Source organism: Solanum lycopersicum, chromosome 7, assembly GCF_036512215.1.
Source record: "Solanum lycopersicum chromosome 7, SLM_r2.1".
Lineage (NCBI taxonomy): Eukaryota > Viridiplantae > Streptophyta > Magnoliopsida > Solanales > Solanaceae > Solanum > Solanum lycopersicum.
Window position 1 is genome coordinate 57,242,964 of NC_090806.1, and position 18,366 is coordinate 57,261,329.

Below are 18,366 nucleotides of genomic sequence, written 5' to 3' on the forward strand. Positions count from 1 at the left end.
TTAGTATTTTTATCAGACATGGTATCCGATCCGACTGTTAGTATTCATGTACCCGCGTTGTATCCGAACCAACCGTTAGTATTCATTTACCAACGTTGTATTCAAACCAACCAACAATCACAACAACATACAAAATCACAATCAAAATGAACAATCACACTCGAAATCACAAGCAAAATAATAGGCTCGTTGCATGAGATCATCAAACGGTGTCATCTCATATTCTTCCTCTAAGTTTTTTCGACAAAAATTAACCAGTGATACTATAAAGCAGTAGGCATGCATATATACATAACTTGGGAAATGAATAATCATCACCTCCTCAAAGCAAGACTTGGAAATTCCGAAAAATCCGAACTCTTCCTTTTCGAAGTGTCTTATCTTGTTCTGGATCAAAACAATAATGAAAACACAATAATCGATCAATAGTCTTACGATACCTAGATTATAACCAAATCATAAGCCGCAGTTAAGTTCATGATCATTTTATCCAAATCGAGATTTTTTCCTCCATTAAGACCCTCCCTAAGAGTAATACGCCAATGATACTCCACATGAACATATTAAAATATAGTTGACTCGAGTACCATATTAATACACAAATAATGATTGACTCGAATATCACGTTAATACACTAACAATTTGTGTGTTGGTTCCATGAAAGAACTGATATATGTTATTATAATCATGTAGGACTTGTTTCATGTGCTTGTAAGTTGTAAGTCAAGACTTGTGACTGGGAGTCTACATCTATTTTGACATGTTGATATATGTATTTTCTTGTATATAATTGCATTTTCATACTTTTTTACATTCATATCTTAGAACTGATTTTGTGATCCTACAAAGTATGAGTATACTATGATTGTGTAGTGATATTATTCTTACTTTGTTGTTGAGTACAGAGCATATTTAGGTGAGTGTCTTGAGACCTCAACTTTGATACTCACGATAATCAAATTTAAGGGTGATCTATTTCTTTTGGGCTGTTAGGGCTGTTTTGGATTCATACTAGTTCTTTTTCATCTTTTTGGAATCAGATATATCGTAGAGTTAATTTTTGCTTTATTTATTGGGGTTGCTTCCCCTTATTCTAGATACCTTAGAGTTTTGGTTCCTTTCAAATTTTTGGAGGTTAACTTTCGTCAACATTTTGAATAATTGATTAAATTTATAAGAATTTGATCCTTTTTTCGTTTTAACTGTTTCTTATTATTTTATACAATGACTTTGTTTCGTAAATTGGTTTGATGGGTTAAATTTGGATTAGTAGTTGATTGATTTAATATGAATTTCACTCACGATGGCTTGGATCGTAGTATCACTCTTGTTCAGGCCTCTTTCCATTTTAAGTAACAAGCTTATAGCAATATGTATGATGAGTTTACCGTGTTACCTCCTGAACTACTAACTAGGAAAATGGTAAAAAATATTTCTCTTTAGTATATTAACTAAGTTTATTCCTATTTATACTCTGGGTCATTATCAAAATTAACAAAAAATATTCTTCTTTTTTAACATATTTTTACCATGACAAGGTGAAAGCCTACATGGGCTGACATTTGAATAAAATGAATGACACGTATTATGTAACGCTATATATATTTTTTCCTTCCCAACTTTAAAGGATAATAGTGAAAAAGAGAAAAGAAAAGGAAAAATTAAAAACAAAAAAGATTAAAATCTAAAAAGTAAAATAATCTAACTCTAATATAACATATCACAAAATATCTATGCCACCTAAATATCAGGCTACATGAATTCTTGACCTTGTATGATGAAAAAATGTTAAAAAGATATACCTCTTTATAAATTTGGTAATAACATGAGTGAATCTGTTAGCCTTTTAATATAATTAGCGAAAAATATAATCAATAAATAAAAATAGAATGATATTTTTGACTCTTTTTCATAATTAAGTTGACAGAGAAGTATTTTTTAAAAAATTAAAACTATATTACATTAACAAATATTATAATTATAATGGAACATGTCTTTTAATTAGGGCAAATTGTCAGCAAGTAGAACAAAAAAGAACATAACACCAACTGTTTTCAAATTAAGGCAATACTTGCTTAGAATGCAATTCATCAACATTTACCTAACCCCTCACTGATCCAGACTGCTACACTTCACCTTCCAAATTCATAATTCACTTCATATTATTGTTTTTTGCTAATATACTTTCATGCACACAATCACATTTCTCCTATCCACACTTTGAAAAAATTCGAATTTTCTACATTATGGTTGAGACTCTAACACCATCGTCTTCATCCCGGTGGTCTCAATTTCACCACCCACGTCCATGGATCACGTCACTGTTCTCTAACCCCAAAACCCTTTTGACTATTCTATGGATCGCCGTTATATTTTCTGTTCTATTCTGGCAAAAGGATGCTACCACCGGAATCTTGTTTTTCCGGCGGGATTTTCCGGTGAGGGAGATGCCGAAGCTGAGGACGGTGGCGTTTAATTTGACGGAGTTTGGAGGGGTTGGTGACGGAGTTACATTGAATACGGCGGCATTTGAGAGGGCAGTGTTGGCTATTTCTAAGCTTGGTAAGAAAGGTGGTGGACAGCTCAATGTGCCACCTGGATATTGGTTAACGGCACCCTTTAATCTTACTAGTCATATGACTCTCTTCCTTGCTGAGGGAGCTGTGATATTGGGTGTTGACGTAAGTACTCTCTTCATCTGTCAATGTTTAGAAGTTTTGAATTTTGCATTCTGCACAGTAGAAATTAACTGCTAATTGCTTATAGTTTACTGTATGAACTTTCGCTCATTGTGGTAGACAAGCTTGCTACACATGATTTGGATGTTGAGAAATTGTGTAAGGTAATGCTATATATGGTGGATGTGTCTGATACTTGGTATGGTCGGGCATACGTTCTACCCTCCCCAAACCTCACTTGTGGGATTTCACTGGATATGTTGTTGTTGTTGTTTTGTTGTGTCTCATACTTGGTTGTTCGAGAAGTGAGGATCAAACAGTTTCCTAACTTGAGTTGTAGATGAAGATCTCGGAGAAGCTATTTGTAGTGGATCTATGCTAAAGACTCTTTCTCTATTGACATCAATTAAACACTTGCAGAAAACTATTGTTGGTTAGATTACATTGCATTAGAACATCGATGATGCTTGATAGGGATTCTATGTGTATGATTGTGGTATGCTTTCCACCTTCATTGTTATGTACTTTCTTTGTTGGTGGTGAAATATCATATATGTTCCTATAACCTTAATATGTATAGAACTATTTTGATATATATTACCTCCAATACTTCTTAACTCATCTGCCTTAATTCACCATAAATTTCTTTTTTCATAGTTGATGAGGTCATAACTTATGGCTTTCCACTTGCCTCTGTTTATATTCTTAAACTTCTGATTCTACTCTCTTTTCCAATTCATTTAGGTTTAGCAACTATTATAATCATAAAGCCATAGGTTTGTCTCTAGCTAGCAGAAGAACAAAGGAAGATAACACACTTGAGTTTTAAAGGTAAAACTTTAGGAAAATCTGAAGTTAAATGATCAAAGCCAAATGCAAATGGAATATAAAGTTGCAGACCCTGTTGTTTATTGTAAAAATGTCTATAACTCCCTAATCCTTAGCAAACTTGTACTTCTAATATCTTTTTAAACTGTAAAATGATAAAATTGTACCTCTAATTTATTCTTAACTGATTAAGTACTTGAAGGAAGAAGCCAACAAGTAAGTCTAATAATTGCTCTATATTTATAGTAGAGTAGATCTCCTTAATCTCTGGAAAGTACTCTCTTTGTCCTATTATATCTCTTACTTCTACTTTTTTCTACCAAAATGAGTCAACTTTCCTTAAAAAGGATATTTTGTAATTATTAGGAAAATCTTAATACATCCTATATGCTTCTCATAATGTTTGAGATTATTCCACTTAATAATATCTTTATTATTATTTTCAAGTTTTTTCATATTGGCAGTGCACGGCCAGCTGAGAGTACCTTGATTTTTCCACCGTATACCTGCATCCTCCCACCAATACATGTACCAAGTAACTCTACCATTATGACTTAGGCATATAGGAAGAAATCACCTAATTTATTTGTCTCATCAGTAAAAATATCACTATTTTATACAACTTTGAATTTTCTAATTTCTAAGTTCATGTGGATAAATCAAATTTAAATTCTGATTTGATGTTCTCTTATCTAACAAGCTAACTTTTCAACTGATCCCTTTGTCCCATTTGTGAGACACCACTAGGTTATCTTGGAGTGTAAGATGATAATTTGGATTGTATACACGGACAAGAGTGGCAAAAAATAAACATAATTGCTTATAGTTAGTATAATAGGGAGGGATCTAAATATAAGTATAAAATTTTAAATTTTCTTAGTTAAATGATCTTGAATTCTTGAGTCTTATGAACGTTGAACAAAATTATCGAACACTCTTATGTTTCTGTTCTTCAATAATATAAAAATTCTATGTATAGCCCCCACATGTTCCCTGATCAATTACTTAACAACACATATTTCCAACTTCTCTTATGTTGCGAGTCAAATTAGGACTAATTTAATAGGAAGGATGCAGTATATTCCGAAGCATATCATAATTGGACTAGAGCTCTGTAGCATGAAGAGGACAACAGGACTAATTGAATAGGACAGATGGAATATAATCCCACTAGAGACTGTAGTTGAAAACTTCTAAATAGTTCCTTATTTGTGAATATTAACTGCTTTTACAACCACTTCTTGGGTCACATTCCATCTGCACCTGCATTATCTTTTGGTGCATCAACATAGATCTTTGGGCTCTGCTTTGGCCTTTGTCTCGGTTCACCTGTTTTTAATAATCTCTTATTTGTCTGGTTATTTCTCCTCATTCTTTTACTTTAATGCATAGGTGGCGCAGGGAGACTGATCTATCTCTCATTTATGATTCCTTAGGTTCTCTGTTTCAGTGTTCACTTATAGTTCACCTCTTTTAATATTCTCTTTAAGTACTGAATTTCTGGTTGTTTCTCCTCTTATAGCTCACCTCTTTTAATATTCTCTATATGTACTGTATTTCTGGTTGTTTCTCCTCTTTTTCTCTTCAATGCCTAGGTGGTGGAGGGAGTGTGGTCTATCTCTGATTTACAATTCCATAGGTTCTTTGTATTGGCAGTCTTATAGTTTACCTCTTTATATACTCTGTATGAGTGACTTGCTGGTTGTTTCTCCTCATTCTTTCTCTTCGATGTCTTCTATGTGTTACATGGTTTTTGATCATGCTTCGATTTATGATTCCTTATGATCTTGTTATCCATCTAAGCTTTTGACAACTCCTTGTGATTGTTATCCAAAAATAAGTGGATTAAGTGATCAAAGAACCGAGTTTGTTGCAGTGTTTGCCTGCGTTGACTATGTATTTTGGCTATGGGTGGTATAAGAGTTAAGACATGATGTTTTTCGTTACTAAGTCCAAATTAAAAGGATTTGATGATGTCAAATTTCCAGTTGCTGCATGTGTATATTGCCTCTATTTATTTCCTCCACCCCCTCCAGTTATTACTGCTTAAAGTTTTTAATTCCTGTTGGTAAGTGTGGTTACAGATGGGAGGGTTCTGTTGTAGGTTTACTTTTGAACTAACTGGAAATCGTAGTTGGTTATATATGATGCTTTCATATTAATATGTCATCGAGGTAAGGCATGCATATAGCTGAGTGAATGGTTTCTCAAGTATGTAATCTTGGGCTTGACATTCTGTGTCAATGTTATCGGAAGACTGTATTTTTTCCTACTGAGATCACCATGTGTCTTGTGAGTCAAGTTCCTCGATCCCTTTAACATTTTTTTCTCTTTTCTTAGAGTTGCTTCTTTTTTCAATTTCTTTCGGCGTTTTGGTCTTTGGGCTTTCTGTGAGAATAAACTTCAAGTCTATTTTGATAGTTCTATTTTGTTTCCAAAATCAAAACAGACTAATGTGTTTGGACATGAAAACAGAAACATTTGTGGAAGATGACAAAACATTTTGTTATTTAAGACATGTAAAGATGGATCTTGGGCCTAACTGAACCTCGAAAGCTAGCTTATGAGGGGAAGATTGTCCAAGTCCATATAAGGAGATGAAATTCTCATCCCTTTTACCATGTGAGAATTCTTAACACTCCTCCCGCACGCCCAGACCTCGTTAACCGGAGCGTGGACACAATGATGTGGGGGGCCAACATCAGTGAACAAAGAATCAGGATGGGCCTGATTGTGATACCATAGGAGAAATATAGGAGAAAAATATTATGGAATTGTTGTATCTATATTATTACAGAGAGACCCTATTTATAGACAATCTTTGTCCAACTAGGACCCGACAATACAATCCTTTTCTAAGTAGGACACTATATTAATCCTATTCCTATTATTATTTCTAACTAGGACACAAAATTAGGTGGTTGCTCCATATAGACTTCTTCACAATGCACCGGTCGCCGAGAAGTACTCAAAATCTAGTATATAGTATATGGATCATGTTGGAATTAATAAACGAGTCGATATTAAATAAGACAATCACCAAAAGAATGGCCGGAACATGCTCCTATGCTAGAGTAATAGATTTGATGGCCGAAAGTGGTCAGAATCTAAGAAATAAAATTATATGGGTAGGTCCGAATGATGACACGACCCAATTGAAAAATAGGAATTGTATAGGAAAGGTCAGGTTGACGGCAAAACCTTATTGAAAAAGAGAAATAATATGGACAGGGTCGGAGTTGATGGCACGACCCTACTAAAAAAGAGAAATTATATGGGTAGGGATGGAATGATGGCCCAACCCTATGCAAATCAGATTTGAGAAGTCACCGGAAAGACGAATAGGACAATGCGAATCAAATTTGAGAAGTCACCGAAAAAACAAATGGTGCTATGCAACTCAGATATAAGAAAGTGATTCAAAAAAATCCATGGTACTATGCACGTTAAATATGAAAAGTATTTCGGAGAGATGTGCTACACGAATAAGATAATAAGATAGTCATCGGAAGGATGACTCGGTGTTACACAAATTAAATATGAAAAAGTAGTCACCATAAGGATGTCTTGGTGTTACACAAATCAACTATGGAAAAGTAGTCACCGGAAGGATGGCATGGTGCTACGCAACATGGTGCTACACAAATTAGATATGAGAAAGTAGTCACCGAAAAGATAGCACGGTGCTACATAAATTAAATATGAAAAATTAGTCACGGAAAGATGCATGGTTCTACACAAAATTCGACAGATATGGGGTTGACAGAGAACAATCCTAGAAAGTCACTGGAAAATTAACGCACAGTGACTTGTCTGAATGAGTTTTCTTCCCTTGAATACAGGGTTCATGCATATATCATTGGTCCTACTTCTGTTAATAAGAAATTAGAAGAAGTAAAAGAAGAGGTTGATAGTTGTTGCCTTGATGTTTGGTACTGAAGGTAGTCATTATAGTCTGCTCCAGTGGAGCAGTTGAAGTGACTGATTGAGATGATCCATCCTTGGCATTAGGTATAGATAGAATATCATTTTTGTTTTGAGTCATATTTGTTGTGTGTCGAGGACGATCATTATTGTGTGGAGGCTTACCATGAAGAAATTGACATTCTTCTCTTATATAAAGACTGTGCGACATAAGCAAAGGAGTTACCAGATTGTTCTGTGCAAGCATACGATGAGATTGATAAGTGTTGCCTTGATGTTTGGTACTGAAGGTAGTCATTATAGTATGCTCCAATTAATTGAGATGATCCATCCTTGGCATTAGGTATAAGTAGAATATCATCTCCATTATGAGTCATATTTGCGGTGTGTCGAGGACGATCATTATTGTTTGGAGGCTTACCATGAAGAAGCCGACATTCTTCTCTTATATGCCCTCCCTTATTACAATTACAATGAGTACAATGTAAGACGAGAAGTCGACATTCCTCTCGTATATATCCTCCGTTGTTACAATGAGTGCAATGTTTATTGTTCCTACATTTTCCTTTCCTGTATCCACCTTGGAAATTATTAGTTTGGACCGCCATGATAAATGCATCATAAGAATTTACCTCTAGTGGTGCAGATGTGATGCGTAGTAATCTTGCAATTACTTCTTCCAAGTTCCAAGGTAGGAATAGATGGGCTAGAAAGGATTTGGTCACTAACTGAGGTTAGGTCTGCTGGCAACCCAATCAAAGCCAAGACCATAAAGAACCTGTCTCGTTGTGTCTCCTACTCAATGAGAATCAAATTTATCCTTTAAGAATTCTACCTGACCCATATAAGTTGCCATCTCTTGTTGATTTTTGTAAATGAACAATATTTGACACAACTTTGAAAGTGAGTTATCATTTGTATACAACGTTTTGGCTTTGTTCCACACTTTGCAATTTCTACAAGACTTGAAATAAATTTAACAACTTAGGATCAAGTGAATTCCACATAACACTACACAATTGTGCATCAATTTTAACCCAAGCAGGTCTATCAGTTGCTCCAATATTACTACTGTTTTTGAGCAAGTGATCTTGAAATCATTGACCTATAAACCACAATTCTACAGATGCTGCCCAAGAGGTGTTATAATCACTACCATCTAACTTTACCGTAGTAATTGCCAGTGATGGTGTAGAAGAAACAATTGACTTAACAATATGATTCTGAGTAATCTGATTATCAGTTTGGTTATGAGGCATTTTTGTTTGTCACAAAGAGAAGTATTGACGAAGTAGTCTTCAACTGGAGAAACAAAGAAGTAGACAATCAAATGTAAGATAGAAAGAAATTAGACCTGGAGAAAGAGAGAAGGAGGGAGGTGAGAATGAAGTGAATCTGATATGATTGATGTAAGAGCTATTGATCGATCCCTCCCTTTTTTTTCTTTTTCTTTTTTTAACATTCAGATAGAGGGGGCTGAAAAAAAAGCCTTGTGTCTCTGATACCATGAGAAATTAGAAGAAGAAAAAGAAGAGATGGGGAATTTGAATTGATTGATTATTCTCTCAAGTTGATGGGATTAAATAGTTGTTACTGATAATGTAAATAAGGAAAGAAACTAATAAAATATTACTCCCTTTGTTTCACAAAGAATGGTCTAGTTTGACTTGATAAGGAGTTTAAGAAAATAAAGAAGACTTTTGATTATGTTAGATGTATAAAATTGTCCTTTAATCTTGTGGCCTTAAACATGCCACATGAAAAGTTGTTGCAAAAAAAGAAAGAAGTCATTCTTTTCTTTTTGAAATGGAGGGAGTACATAATATCTTAACTACATAATTAAAGGGATTAGGGTATATTCTCATATCTAGACTATCTAATCATACTTTATTTAAATATTCTCATATCTATACTATCCAAATATACCATAATTAACAGTTAACATAATCATTGGCCAGATGGGCGTCATCTATGGGTAATAGCCACTCGCCGGTAGCAAAAGCTCTTTTCTTCTTTACCAAGATCGTGGAGGCTCTGATACCATGTAAAAATGGATCTTGGCCTAACTCAACCCAAAAAGCTAAACTTATGGGGAAGATTGTCCAAGTCCATATAAGGATACCAAATTCCTATCCCTTTTCCGATGTGATATTTCTTAACAAGACACAAACAGGGCTTAGTCCTGCAAAAATGTTCTGCCTCATTGACCTTCCTATAAATTGGTCCATCTCCGACCTCGAGTTCCATTATTACATTATGTTACATCTATTTAACGAGGAAGGATGTAGCTATTTGCCTAGAAAGTACTAAAAGACATGCAGCTATTTTGCCTTTTTGACACCAAGGTTTATCCTTTGGGTAAAACTGCCCTGGTTATGTCAAACTCAAGGTATATTGGTGATTGGCTTGGTGGAGGCCTTAACATTTCAATTCAAAGGTGGGTGAGAATTTACCACAGACATTATCGGCTATAGAATATCACCTTAATCTGCTTAAGATAATTTATTTTGTATGTCAAACTTATCAATCATTTGGCTTGCTACTTCAGCCAATCTGGTTTCATAAAAGCAATGGTAAATAGCAAGATCACAGATTCCCTTGGGAAAAGCTCTTCTTCTCTTCCACCTGTAGAATGGTTATATTTTAAAGCTCTTACAAACTGTGATTTGCTTGAGGCCTTCTAGACCATTACCTACTTCTTGCAAAATAGTCTGAATTCTGAACTTCTATCATTTGAAGCTGTTTGATCTTTTCACTATTTTATCAAACCCTAATTGTCCCATTACTCAAGGTGAACTTCTATTGCTTGATCTCCATTATGCCTCTGACTAGTGACATACTGACATTTAACAAAAAGGTGGTTTATATTTGTCCAAATACATAGACATCTCAACAAGGGTGTGACCTATTTGACACTTGTCCAAGAATAAGCCAACAGAAGAAGTGTGTGCAAATCACACACTAGTGATGACACATCCCTGCAATTCAAAAATAACAACTCTCACTGAAATTAAGAAAAATGAACACTATGAAAAGAAGTGTCTCTTCTTCCCCTTTCCTCTACCTTCCATGCAGGAAGCTCAGACAGACTTTAATGGAGGGAGTTCTGTTCAGTGTGCCATAGAAATAGGTAGAATCATCAAACAAGGATTTCGCTAATGGGTGTATGTGTTGAATCCTAACTCTTTTCTCTGACTTGGTCTAGCCTCCATTCGTAAAGTTCGGAACTATAGAAGCTTTCATGGATTCTTAGGGAAAGGGATTCTAATGCGAGCAAATTTGAAGACTTCCGTCGTAGGTACTTAGTCACATCTAAAAAAGAAAGTACTACTGTAATAGGAATTTAAAGGAATTTGATTAATTCAGCAATGATGGTCATGATGCTCAAATCAGACTCATATCCTTCGCAGTGGTTAACTCTATCAGTTATAGTGAGAATAAAATCTGTGAGTTAAATTAGTTGAGAAGTACTATGTGTGTCATTAATCCGTAGGTATACTTATAGATATATACTGCTGCATAAGTTTATTTTTTGACAATTAATTAAAGCTAGTATAACTAAATTCTTTATAAACACTTAGTGCTTAATTAATAAGTTATCTCGTATAACAGCGAAGTGTCACCTTACGTGTGTGTTTGTGTGTATATATATATATATGTGCGTGTGTGTGTGTGACATAAACGTAAGATCAATCTAAATGCCCTATAACCTATACTTATTGGCAATAGGCATAATTAAAGCAATCCAGTTATGCTGACCACACCCACAACCAAATTGTGTTGGATCAACTTGGGTGCAGGCTTCAGCAAGAATATTGAAGGGTCTGATTAACATAGATGCCCATCTTCTTATTTTGTCCATGACAGGATAACACACACTTGGAAAATAATCCATGAAAAGTTTCTCGGAGTGCCTTTTAATATCTTTGCCAGTTCAACTTTTTTCCTCCATGACAAAAAGTAATACTTTGGCCTCCATGCTACCACCTTATATTAGGCATTTTTGCAGTTTGTAACTCTAATACTAATGACTGTGCAAAGTTAGAAAAGGGATTCAAGTCCTAATGGAGGGACTACAATTTTTGTCAATATAGTGTCGTTCTCTGTGGGAGTGGCCTCTGTGGCGGACAAGACGAGGGAAGTGAGACTAAGATAGTTTGGGTATGTGGAGAGGAGGTGCATTTGCACCCCCGTGAGGAGGTGTGAGAGACTGGCTCTGGGGAGTACGCGAAGGGGTAGGGGTAGGGCGAAAAGATAGTTGGGAGAGGTGATTAGACAATACATGGCGCAACTTCATATTACCGAGTAGATGACTTTAGATAGGAAGGAGTGGAGGTCGCGTATTAGGGTAAAAGGATAGTAGGTGTAGAGTGTTGTCTTGCCTTGTGAAGGTTTAGCGTCTGGTGTAGGTTTAGTCGTGTCCTTGTAGTTCTTGTCATATGTTGTTTATTGTATTCCGAATATCGTACTATTTTGCTTTTGTTATTGTTTCTCTCCTGTAGACTTTATACTGTTTTCTTATTCATCGTTATGCTTTCTCCACTGTTTTTTTCTTCTTTTATTTGGAATGATGCACTTCAGCCGAGGGTCTTTCATAAACAACTTCTCTACCTCCATGAGGCAGTGTTATAGTCTGTGTACACTCTACCCTCCCCTGAGCCCATTTTGTGAAACTTCACTAGGTTTGTTGTTGTATAATAGCATTCTCTGTTCTTTTACAATTAGAGGCATTTATTCATTAAGAAAATTAGCTGATAACTTTTTTATACTGGCCCATCATTTTGCATATTTCTCATTTCTGAAACTATATCTAATTTTGTTTTAATTCAAGTCGCTGAGCTTATGACATTTCTGTATTTCTCTTTATATCTCTGATGCTCAACAGGATCAGAAGTACTGGCCTCTCATGCCTCCCTTGCCTTCATATGGGTATGGGAGAGAACATATTGGACCACGATATGGAAGTTTAATCCATGGCCAGAATCTCAGAGATGTTGTAATCACAGGTTAGCAACTTGTTTCTGAACGTTTATGACTGTCAAACTGACCCTATAACTTCACCCAAAACAGCAAGAATTTTGCAATGTGAAGTTCCCATAGTTTCCAAGTTGCTGAAAATAGTGATGTATTTCTATATTAGTTATATTCTCATCATTATTATTGCTAGTGACTAAATCCACTGCGTAGTACTGGGATGAATTGGGTCCAAATGGATCGAAACAGATATTGAGGATTTACGCCAAGCCGAACTAGCTTGGGATTGAGGAGTTGTTATGTTACTTTTGTTGTTTTACAATGATTGTGAATCATTTAGATCAATCATGTGGCAGGTCAATGTGCATTGTTATAATTTTGTACCGGAAGTCATCCGTGGCTGGTGTTCAAATTACAGATATTCCATCCACACTGCTGAAGAAAAACTCTTCTTTGCATTGACACTACTTCACTCCAAAATTTATTTGTCATATTTCACAAATAAAACTTAATCACTTTACGTATGGATAAGTATTGGATTATTTGTTCACACACATATCAATATTTTATATCAGATCTATTGCATGTTTTCGTAAAGGTTCAGTAGTGAACTAGATGATGTGATGATGCGTGGACTTTTCTGGCATCATGCACAACGTTATTGTTTACAGATTTGAATAGTAAAGTGTTTTGAAATTTTCGCTGAAGTATGAAGCTAATCAACTCAATCTGATTATCTGTACATATTCCTGGCAACAGGGCATAATGGTACCATTAATGGGCAGGGTCAAGCATGGTGGAAGAAGTACAAGCAGAGGCTTCTTAACAATACCAGAGGGCCGCTTGTCCAGATAATGTGGTCTAGTGACATAGTGATCTCTAATATAACATTGCGTGATTCTCCGTTTTGGACACTTCATCCATATGACTGCAAAAATGTAACAATCAAGAATGTCACAATTCTGGCACCCATCTTCAATGCTCCGAATACTGATGGCATAGATCCAGGTAAATGTCCAATATGTCATCATTGCAGACAATAGAAAACCTTGAGCTAGTAATCACTTTTATATGCATGTTAGGATCAGCCTGCATTATATATCGGTCAGCTTTGAACAATAACATTTCTAGACTAAATTTTATTGATTTCTTGTGAACTTTATTATTTATGAAATTAATAATAAGCAAACCAAAATATTCGAAGATATTTGTTTAACCTGCTTATAGAGGCGATTTGTGCTCTTTTTTTGGTTTATCATTTTATAGGGAATAGAATTAAGCTCTGATATTTTAATATGCTAAAATTCTTGCAAACCTGTTGAACGAGAATTCTTCTTAGGTTGATATTTTTCTCATACTATACATACTTCTTTATTGTTTACTTATTCCCCTCTTACTCTGTGCGAGTTCTTGATGTTTTTAGTATGCTCTGGACAGATTCATGTGAAGATATGTTGATCGAGAACTGTTACATCAGTGTTGGAGATGATGGAATTGCAATAAAGAGTGGTTGGGATCAGTATGGGATTTCTTATGGACGGCCTTCAAAAAATATAATTATCCGAAATCTTGTAGTTCGTTCAATGGTCAGGTGAGGTTTCCATGTGCACTTACACTTGTTTTTATGACCTGGATATTTCTGACAACAATTGCACCTATGGCATTTCAACACATTAGCTGTCTGAGGAAGGAATCATCAGTTTTTCTTGCTTTGGTATATTTGGGAAAATGTTCATTGCTGTGGATATTGTTAACCTGCTGACAATTAGTAACTTTGGTTTAAAGATGCAACTTTTTGTTTTCATCTTGAGCCTTTTTGTTAAAAAAAGAATCTGGCAACATAGCACGTTAGAATCAGAAAGAGTAACACCATTTAAATTGCATGTCGCTCACATCGGTTGAACAATATGCAGTGCAGGCATATCGATAGGAAGTGAGATGTCTGGTGGAGTGTCAAATGTCATTGTGGAAAACGTACATGTCTGGAACTCAAGGCGTGCTGTTCGCATCAAAACAGCAGCTGGCAGAGGAGGATATGTACGACACATAGCATACAGGAACTTGACATTTGTAAACGTTAGGGTGGGGATCGTCATCAAGACAGATTACAATGAACATCCTGCAGGGGAGTTTAATCCCAAAGCTCTACCAGTACTAGAGGACATAAGCTACACATCAATACACGGTGAGGGAGTTCGTGTACCCGTTCGTATCCATGGAAATTCTGAAATTCCAGTGAAAAATTTAACTATCAGAGATATGTCAATTGGGATAACATACAAGAAGAAACACATATTTCAGTGCTCTCACGTTCAAGGTCGTGTTATAGGTACCGTCTTCCCCGCCCCCTGTGAGAACCTTGACCTATATGACGAGCAAGGACATCTGGTCCGACGTTCTGGCTCTCAGAATGCATCAGACATAGATTACGACTTTTGAAATGGTTTCAAATTTCCACATTTTCTAGGGCCAATTTTCCCAGTAGCCAGCCTCTGATTTTTATGTCTATATTTTTTAATGTTCAGTCCAACTACTCATTGCCCAGTCAGTCATTTTCTAGTTTTTCTTTTTCTAGACTTGTAATATTCCTTTTCCACTGTACATAGAACAATGAAATCCAGCTTTATGTATTCAAAAATTCCAACAGCTAATTAAACTAAGTTTGTATGAAATGTGAAAGCAGCACGAAGTTTCCACTCAACTGTTTCAATTTTTTTTATGGGACAATGATTTGTGTCAGTAGAGAGTGACATGCTCCTATTAACGCGTTTTCTTTCTAAAAAACACAACTAAACTATTCATTGTTTTTTAGTTTCATGCCTAAACTATTGAAAGTATGAGTTTCATACCGAAACTATCACTTTTTAGTTTGAGAAATACACCTCAGTGGTGTGTGTAGTGCACTCTCTCTTTTATATGAAAAAACTTTGACACATGACATTCTCAAACTAAAAAGTGATAGTTTAGGTATGAAACTCAAAAAAAATGTTAGTTTAAATGTGCTTTTGACACTTATCTCTTTCCTTATAGATATGCATTTTATGCGATAATGACTTCTCGAGGCAACGTTAGATTCTTTTTCATTGGAGATCTTATGTAGCCCAACTGGTTGACTACTGAAATTTCAACTCATTTGGTGAAAATTTTAGGGACCAAAGTACGTTGCTAAAAGCATTTACAAGTCAAGTTGAAACAAAAGGAAATGGAGCCCTCTTATAGAAAAACTTGCAAGTTTTTATTAAAAAAATAGGAAAATAATATATATTCCTCAATTTTATAATTTTGAGATGACATATTCATTATATTAGAAATAACTCATTTATATTTTTATTGTTACTCATATAGCTCTGATGTAGTTTTTAGTCAAACGAAAGAGAAAAAAATAATTTTATTTTTTTAAAACTTTTTGCAACTACTTTATGTCTTCTTTGAAAATAAGTTCAACAAAAATTCAATCATGATACTTTTCAAACTTCTTCAATCAAACAAATTCAAATCACAAATAAGCAATAATATATCTTCAATTTTCTATGACACTAAAAAATAAGATAAATAAGGATGAGCAAAAATTAGTTGCTTTTTATACGAGGACAAAACTTAAACATGACAATTGACACTCCGTGAAACTTTGTCTAATTGTTTTGCTAAATGATACTCTCTTCGTTTTATATTAGATGAATATTTTTTATTTTGCATAATAATCATAAATTTATAAATAGACTGATCAATTTTATTATTTTTCTTTTGTTTATACTTTCTTTGTGTAACAATAGGTGTTCACTATTAACTTGACACATGAATTAAGAGCATGTTTGGTATTATCGCTGAAAACAACTTATTTTAGAAGCATTTTTTAAAATGAATTTTTAGAGAAGTGTTTTTCAAAAGAAAAAAAACAGTTTGTGTTTCCTCATTAATTTGACAAGTATTTTCCTAAACAAATCGCGCTTGGTTAACTTTTTTAATTCATTTAATTTTTTTTAAAAAAGTGTTTGAAAGAGTCAAATTTAAAAAAAAAATATTAATGTATTTCTACTATTATAAGATATCTCAAGATAATATAGCGAACAAGTATTATAAGGCATCTTAAATAGTATAGTGGACAAGAAGATGGAGGGAGGGAGTATTAATTATCCTTTTGAAAAAAGAAATCTTGTATCTTTAGAATTTGTTTAAACTTTTTAAATTATATTAATTATAGAAATGAGAAAAATTAATTAATTTTATTCTAATTTAATAACTGATCAAATAATATGAGATAAATATTTTTAGTAAACGTGCTTCTAATATTGGACCGAGGAAGTACTGCTCACTTTTCCTGAAAATACGTTATAATGATTTGTACAAACTTTAATTTCTTTCGATAAAAGAATAAAAAAAATTGAGTAGTAAACAGATATGAATAATTGTTCAAACGTATGAACTTATCTATTGTGCACTTCATTTTAGTAAAAAATATAGCCAGAAGATATAAGTATGCATTTATAAATTAGACTGTCAAGAAATAGCTCACTAAAGATGTGATCAAATAATCAAAAGTAAATTTTAATAATAAACTGAGACTTACATACATTTTAATAAATATCATCCTGATATAGATTCTATTTTTACATCTCTTTTTTCGTATGTACGTTTTTTCATATAAATATTAACATTTTCATATGGGTGACTTAAAAAAAATCACCTAACTAACCGAATGCAATTAAGTGTTTTAATATATATATATATATATATATATATATATATATATATATATTTTGTATATATTGTCTTAAGAAAGAAGTAAAATTACATGGAAATTGGAAATTACCCTTGTGTATTTGCAAAGAAACAAGGGCCGTTACACGATGGTAATAGTAAAGCTAAAGAAATGTGTAAATTTAGGTGATAGGTCATTGTTAGAACATCTTTTAGAAAATATATCTTCAATAATATAATATATTAAGTCAACAATGGGAAGTAACAACCATGGCCTTTTCCTATATGGCATGCCATGTTCTTATTCAACATGTGTTTACATTAATTATTTATCAACTACATTATCTTTTATATATATATATATATATATATATATGGGATATAATAGAGCACTCCTATTACGATTCCTTTTCTTGTTATCTTGTGTTTTTTTAATATATACTTTGGCTTATTCAACACGACAATTATGCTAATTAATTCATGCATGTGATGTACGATTATTATTTAAACAAAATTTAAGTTTTATTCAAAGAACAATTAATTAATAGGTCTAAGAGGTGTTTTTTCTTTTCTTTTTTTGGGTTAAGATAAGCTTAAGAAGTTATTAAAGGGATAAATAACTATTTAGTCCGTGAAGAACTTTACTTTTATGTGCGTACTTCTTTTTAATTTGTGTTATTCTTTTATCTTTAACTAAAAGTATTAAAGATTATTAGCAGAAATCGACAGTATATGAGGCCAACTAGGTTCTAAACAAAAAAAAAATAAAATAAGAAAACTAATAGCACATATATACTTAGCCTTATTTGTTTTCATTAAGATTAAAAGGTCTAAATCTGACTACAAATTTGAATATTATGTTTTACATTAAGATCTAAGCGTTTTGATCTGAATACACATTAAGATGTGGTCTCTAAATGTTAACACTAATAATTAGTGTTGTTATTTTCAAAATCTGAATACACATATGAAATTGAACATTATATTAATAAAATATTATAAAATTTCATTTCAAATATATTACTTTTGATTTTTTTTAAAAAAAATTTCAAAGTTCTAATAATCATGATTTTGAGTAATATTTTATCATTCAGAAACCTCGATAAACAACCATATATCAAAAATATTACTGCAATCAGTGTTCTTGACACACGTCAATACAAGAAAATTATTTATATAAAATAAAAACTTGAAAGGGTTTATGAAAACTTGCCAGTTCAAGAGTGAAAAATGGTATTTGATTGAGAAAATAGAGAAAGAAAGT

The 18,366-nt window shown here is 33.6% G+C and overlaps 1 protein-coding gene across 1 annotated transcript; it reads left to right on the top strand.

Moving 5' to 3' along the window:
- Nucleotides 1-1,991: 1,991 nt before the first annotated feature.
- LOC101248218 (probable polygalacturonase) lies at nucleotides 1,992-15,105 on the top strand. Its single transcript, XM_004243649.5, has 5 exons — nucleotides 1,992-2,681; nucleotides 12,316-12,436; nucleotides 13,164-13,412; nucleotides 13,842-13,995; nucleotides 14,318-15,105. The coding sequence occupies exons 1-5, from the start codon at nucleotides 2,247-2,249 to the stop codon at nucleotides 14,841-14,843; spliced, it is 1,485 nt and encodes a 494-aa protein (XP_004243697.1). The 5' UTR covers nucleotides 1,992-2,246; the 3' UTR covers nucleotides 14,844-15,105.
- Nucleotides 15,106-18,366: the final 3,261 nt, after the last annotated feature.

Excerpts from the sequence above, each read along its gene's own strand:
- LOC101248218 (XM_004243649.5), top strand. The coding sequence starts at position 2,247 with ATGGTTGAGACTCTAACACCATCGTCTTCATCCCGGTGGTCTCAATTT. Across the intron at positions 2,682-12,315 it reads CTGTGATATTGGGTGTTGAC|GATCAGAAGTACTGGCCTCT; the intron begins GTAAGTACTCTC and ends GATGCTCAACAG. Across the intron at positions 13,413-13,841 it reads TACTGATGGCATAGATCCAG|ATTCATGTGAAGATATGTTG; the intron begins GTAAATGTCCAA and ends TGCTCTGGACAG.